The sequence below is a fragment of the Branchiostoma belcheri genome, unplaced genomic scaffold, assembly GCF_001625305.1.
Source record: "Branchiostoma belcheri isolate BF01 breed outbred unplaced genomic scaffold, Haploidv18h27 scaffold13, whole genome shotgun sequence".
Lineage (NCBI taxonomy): Eukaryota > Metazoa > Chordata > Leptocardii > Amphioxiformes > Branchiostomatidae > Branchiostoma > Branchiostoma belcheri.
In genome coordinates, this window is record NW_017802713.1 from 312,926 (window position 1) to 319,274 (window position 6,349).

The 6,349-nt window shown below is 38.2% G+C and overlaps 1 protein-coding gene across 1 annotated transcript in view; it reads right to left on the reverse strand.

The window, feature by feature from the left end:
• Window positions 1-839: 839 nt before the first annotated feature.
• Window positions 840-6,349, reverse strand: part of LOC109463922 — an 8,156-nt gene continuing 2,646 nt past the window's right edge. Inside the window, exons 3-12 of the mRNA XM_019760820.1 lie at window positions 5,496-5,618; window positions 5,016-5,219; window positions 4,679-4,813; window positions 4,123-4,264; window positions 3,713-3,846; window positions 3,205-3,348; window positions 2,640-2,687; window positions 2,289-2,452; window positions 1,713-1,818; window positions 840-1,061 (exon numbers count right to left, since the gene is read on the reverse strand). Coding sequence (XP_019616379.1) covers window positions 840-1,061; window positions 1,713-1,818; window positions 2,289-2,452; window positions 2,640-2,687; window positions 3,205-3,348; window positions 3,713-3,846; window positions 4,123-4,264; window positions 4,679-4,813; window positions 5,016-5,219; window positions 5,496-5,618 — 1,422 coding nt within the window. The remainder of the gene's footprint in view (window positions 1,062-1,712; window positions 1,819-2,288; window positions 2,453-2,639; window positions 2,688-3,204; window positions 3,349-3,712; window positions 3,847-4,122; window positions 4,265-4,678; window positions 4,814-5,015; window positions 5,220-5,495; window positions 5,619-6,349) is intronic.

Genomic DNA, 6,349 nt, shown 5'->3' on the forward strand with positions numbered 1-6,349 from the left:
GATTTTTAAAAAGCAGCAAATATTATAATCTCCAACAGAACTTGCGAGTACACCTTACCAAAATTCCCACTGTCACACCCTCGATCAAAACTGATTAGTCCATAAGATGTAAAATTATAGAGACCAATGCTCAACTTGAGACTCTGATACCTGTGTTGCATACATGTAAAATGTGATTAGACTACACTATCAAATGCTTGCTCTGCACACAATATCATTTTGTTGCATCATCAAAAATCCAAAGAACAGCATGATCTTTCAAACTACATTTGTAGCAATATAATATAGCAGCAGCTTTCACACTATTGCACAGTGATTGATCATGTACCTTGTATTAAAGACATACATGTCTTGTAACGACAATGCATAAAATGTAGATAATTGTTCATCTCAAGTTTCCAATCGGCAACATAAAAAAATCAGGAAAAAATCACCTCTAAGTATCATATACATGTGCTATTTTATACACTTCACCTCCCAAATAAATGTACACCCAGAAAAAGCCTAAATATAATATGTTTGCAGCTCCTTGAAAAGTTGACTTGGTCCTATTACAATATCATATACTATGATGATAATGAGTTTTATTGTGAGACTTTTACCAACTCAAAATAATGTCCATTCAGGAATGAAAAATAAGGTTCTGTCAAAAAACTTGCTGAGTGCACATCATTTTGTGTTAGAAAAAACATTCACCATGATCAGTTACAAGTTCCCAATTCTTAAAAATATTGAATTTGTTCTACCATCATCAGGTTCTGTTTGGTATAACACAGTTGTTTCAGATGACAACCCAACAACTATATGTGTTATATAGTACCAGCTGGCAAGCATTGAACCTAAAGCTCAGTATGATCTTTACTATCACCACCAAGTTTATGTACGTCAACATATTGTTCAAACTCCTTCATCCTTTCTTCATATTCCTGGTCCATCTCGGGAGTCATCTCCGGTTTGATCCGGATGAGCCAGTTTTCCAGGGCGTACTCCATCCTCTCGTGTGTCAGGTCCCCAGCCTGGACCACATCTCCATCAAGGTCCTCAACCAGCCGGTCAAAAATCTGCACACAGACGGAAAAAAGTGATGGAGAGATGTCAGTACAGTGGCAAAGTGTGATGGACAGGTGTCAGGACAGCTTACACATTTACCTGGTCTTAAACATATTTTTGTTTAGCCTGGGTACCATCCTGGTTAGTTTCAGCTCCCAAAGTCGCTACCACTAACCAGTGAACTGTGGGAGTGGACGTAAACTAACCAGGATGGTATACGTACAGACTTAAGTTTTTGTTGGCACCTGACCCAAAATTCATGTGCACAAAATAGTTTGAGGATACAATAAATATGTATCACATGTAGGAGAATTTCGTTTTTCATGGTATCTAACACTATGTTATTAATGTTATATACTTAGTGCACTGTAAAAATTTTAGGTGAACAATAACAGACAAAGTAGAATCTTATTTTTGATGGCACCTATCCCAAAAATGTAGGTGCACAGAATTTTTGGGAAAAAAAAGTGGGTGCACAAAAACAGATAAAGTAGCCATCATGTCTGCAAACAATTATATAAAATCTTATCTGCAGAATTTAAGAGTATGAAATTCTATATGAACTTAAGAATCTTAAATGGTTTTATTATTTTTTCTTACCCTTCAAATTTCAAGAAAACCTTCCTGGTTAAAAAAGGCTGTAGTTAGATAATCGCACTCACCTCAGTTGCAAACTTTTCAGTCCCTCCAAGTCTGGTCATGTAGGCATGAACAAAGTCAGCCCTAGTCAACTGGCCATTCTTCTTAGCCAGGTACTCAATAGTATACCTACAAAGGTAAAGTCAACATAAAAGAAATTAAGTCAAAACTCAGCCTAAGAAGACGACTCAGGGAGGCCAATAACTTCTAATCTGTGGGAATGTTGTTACTACGGACAGGATTCTTCATGCACTTGTTAATTAATGGGAAATTATATTTTGCACATGTACGTTGATGAAGGTTAGACATCCAGGTAATGAGATACGCCAGAAAACAGTTACTCAAGCATGACTTTGGAAACGGTCAGACATTTCAGGTAGCATGCGCTACCTTTCCATCAATGACACTAAGAGACTGCAGGAGAATTGCAGGTTTATAAGCATGAACTAGTTCATTTAGTGCATACAGTGTAATTACAAAAACATATCCAGTTGCTTGAGTAACTCACAGTTTTTTTACATAATATATTTTCTACTTATATTTTCTACTTATCGGCCAAGATGTTTTATCTATCTGACAGTAAAATGCCCCAAACTTACTGGATCTCATCGGGGACTGTGTAGGAGTACTCAAACAGCTCTGTGTTGGAAGGCTCCTGGTTTTCAAACTCCAGTGTGAAGGCCCTGAGTGCATCCCAGTCCAAGGCTTCAATATCTTCCTCAGTAAGGTAGCCTTTAGAGTTGACATCTATAGCCTTGAAACTCTGTGAAAATATTTCAGAACATGAAAATTACATGTCAGTTATGGTATATTCATTAGTGCATCCTATTACAATGTTTTATGATAATTACAAAATGATGTTGACAAACATTTAATTCAATGATTTTCAATTCAAACACTGGATTCCTTCTTCTCTTTTTTGTTTGTTTGTAACTTTTCTCACCACTCACCTTTTCTGCCTTCTCCATATGAAATTCGTCATCATATTCAGGCATCTCCTGCAAATATAATGTACAAGAATACAGGTTGTAATTCCTCTTCAAAAAGTCAGTTTAAAAAAATTGTTATACCTGAGCAGTGGCCATGACACAAAATTAAGTCTTGTTTGAAATACTAGATTTTTCTGGACAGGTACAAAAACACACCAGACTGTACAATGCAGTACAGACATCTATATCAAAATTGATCACCTACGGCCTAAGGGTTACTTCAACACTAAATAAAAAAACCTAAGAGGAGGAGTGAAATAATGGCCTAAAAGTAGTGGACATTGGAAAGTAGATGGCCAAGTTAGTGAACCTTAACACTTACCAACTTGAGCAGTTCTAAAATGAAACCTTGGGTGAGTTTTCCACCACCTTGTTCCACCAGTTCAGACAGTTGTGCCCTGGTTCCCATCTCCAAATCCATATGTCCCATGGTCATATTTCCAAACCCTGACCAATTCCACATCACCTAGTGCAAGTGAAATACACAGAGAAGATTATTAGTACGTATTATCAAACATACACTTACCATCTTGAGTAGTTGAAAGATGAGATCCTTGGTCATTTTTCCTCCAGTATGTTCCACCATTTCATACAGTTGGTCCCTCATTGACAACTCCAAATCATTGTACCCCATGGTCATCATCCCAAACCCTGGCCAATTCCACATCACCTAGTAAACAGTGTGTGGGTAACGATAATCATTAAAAAAGTCAATAAATTACAATAAAATGTACTATAAAGCACTAAATGTAAAGGAGAAATTATTTTGATTGGATGTTCTACAAAGTAATACTTAACTGAATGAGCACTAAGGATACTTCAGCAGATTAAGGGTTAAAATATTTTAGTACAGAAAACAATTATAGAATCCTACTACCGGTACTATCATAATAATATGTCAGTCATGTGTGAGAGCTACAAAATAAGACCTAGCCAGACGTACTACAATTGTATATGACATAATAAACTGGAAAGCAAGAATACGTGTATGATACTCTAACAGAAAATGTAAACATCAAGCAAAATAAACAAACCTCGATGTCACTAAGGGGTGTGTACTCCACCTTCTGTGTGTCACAGTCAGAGTCATCAAACTCCTCTAGCCTGGCAAACAGGATAGCCACGGCGACGTTCTTATCCCCTACTGACTCCACCTGGTGCCAGTAACCTGGAGCACACACAGAGGCTTGGTTTGAGACTATGCAGAGATCAAAATACCACCAGCATATGCAGGTTTGTGCAGGTAAAATTGGAGCTGTGCAGGTATTTCTGATGTCTACCTAACCTGCACCAGTCCTTAAATACTGGTGCTGTGTAACAAATTCTAGGTGTATTTGCAGCATTGACAGTCACCTGTGAGGTGTAAAACTATAAGAAATAATGGCAATTGTTTCTGAACAGTTTAAGTGTGATCAAATCTTCCTTAAAAGTGGGAAACACTTACTCTTGGGTAGGTACAGACAGTCCCCTGCATGAATGGTAAAGTTGGACCAGCGCACTTTGGCGATGTTGGGGTGCTTCAGTAGATCAACCTCGTGCACATTAACGTCTGAGAACCCACCAATCTCCCGTGATGGCTCCCAGTGCTAAAGAACAGACAATATTATAATTATCAAACAGAGAAAAATCCTTCCCATGAATTCAGGGACCGAGGTAAAGTGGTCTTCCTGGACAGGTGGCCTTCTTGAGCAGATCGCTTAATGCAAGTTGCGCCTATGGAAAAAAAATCAATACAGCTAGGGAAATGGTGGTTGGCTTGAGGAGGTGGTCACTTCAGCAGGTTTGACTCAGTGCATGAAATATTATGAAGTTTCTCAGAACCAACTTCAAGCTATGATTATATAGAGGTGTTGTTTTTTTTTTGTCTGTGTATCTACATTACTCAAGCAACTAGAAAATAGTCACTAACAAAAGGTGGAGGATGCTTCTTGAAATATCTGTTTTTTCAAAATCTATCCAGTTGCTTGAGCTTCTAGGAACTAAAATGTAACGTGACTTGCCTTGTGTATGAGAGGTTCGTACTTGCGCTCGATCAGTTTCCAGTGTTTGGTGCCGTTGTACAGACAGTTCATGGCGTTGAAGGCATCTTTGTGGAGAATACTGCTGCCACCGTTAGAGCTCATCCACAGATCAATCTACAAGTTAAACCAGGAAACATACATTGTCTTTTAAGTGTCCATCATAACAGCATTGCCTTTGTAAAATAGTAAAGCAGTATGTACCGGCCGTTTTTGGTATGACTCGTCCGGGGATCGAACTCACAACTCACTTGGCCAACTTGCACTGGTCATATACGCATAATAGTTGTAAATTTGTAAAACCTTACAGAACCCTTACCTCCACAAGACTCTCACGGAAGGAGCCACAGGTGAGACATGGCTGTACCAGGACTTCATGGTACATGTCGGTGGGTAACTGTGACACGACGTACGCGTCACTGTCGTGATAGGTGTCCAGGAAGTGTTCAAAGGTGTCTCGTCCTATCCCCTTTACTCCAATCGGAAGCCAGCTGTGTTTTTCTCTTTTGCCCTCTAGACGAATCTTTTGGAAAAAAAAAACATAATGGAATGTTAATGGTCATGCCTTCAAGTACAAGCTAGATTACCAACTAAGTTTCAGGTGTTCAAAAACTTAATTTTCCTTAGAAATATGACAATACAGTGGAGCTAGCTGCCACCAAGAGCAGTAAGGGATCATCACTAGATATATAGTTTTAAACAACTGTAGGTTATACAGTATAGATGTGCAAAGCTTACATGTAACACTATTGTTCAGTGGAAATAAGCAAAGTGTTAGACTTCCATATTTCTTCTTTACCTCTAGTTTTCCGTAGTTGTCCCTCAGGTACTCATCTGTCCATAATGTAAAGGCAGGACTGTTTTTGGCTGCACCTCTCAGGATGACAGCTTTCTCATGTTTCACATACTTGTCCCAAAACTCCTATAGTTGAATATTGTCAGCCATAGTCAATTATTGTCTTCAGGTTTGCATACATGTAGGTATACACTATACAGTATTGGTATATATTTTAGTAGACTGTTAGGACTCAAGGAAAAGAGATGATGCATGCTAGAGCTGTGTGCCAAATTTTAGGTACAGGTACAGGTACATGGGTTTAGGTACAGGTCCGGACCTGAAAATGTACCTGAACAATTCAACAAATTAACATGTTCTTTTGAATTCCTTCCATAATGACAGAATTCTTATACAAAACATGAGCAAAACTAAGATGTTTCAGCTATCATCTCCTACCCTGCAACACAAACCTGACCAAAGTGACATCTATTATAAGGGAGCATAACTAATATGCAACAAATCTTTCAGAGTACTTACTGTCAGCGTGTAAGTGTAACATAAACACCCTGTCCTTACTTTGGGACCCATGGGGGACCTGAGCTATATTTTAGGTCACATATAGGCATACAGTAATTAGTGTGAAATTATTTAGGTACAGTACTCAGGTACTGAGGAAATGAACCTATACCTAAATGTAATCAGTTTTTCCAGTACAGAACCGGTACTAAGCTCTAAGTGTACATATTTTTGATTAGGCCTAACAAAATAAATGTTGTGTTTCCTATTACAGTCCAGAAAAAATTAGGGTCGGTAGGTAGGGATTCTACTTTTTTTTTTTTTTTTTTTTTTTTTTAGCAAAGCCGGACAATGAACGT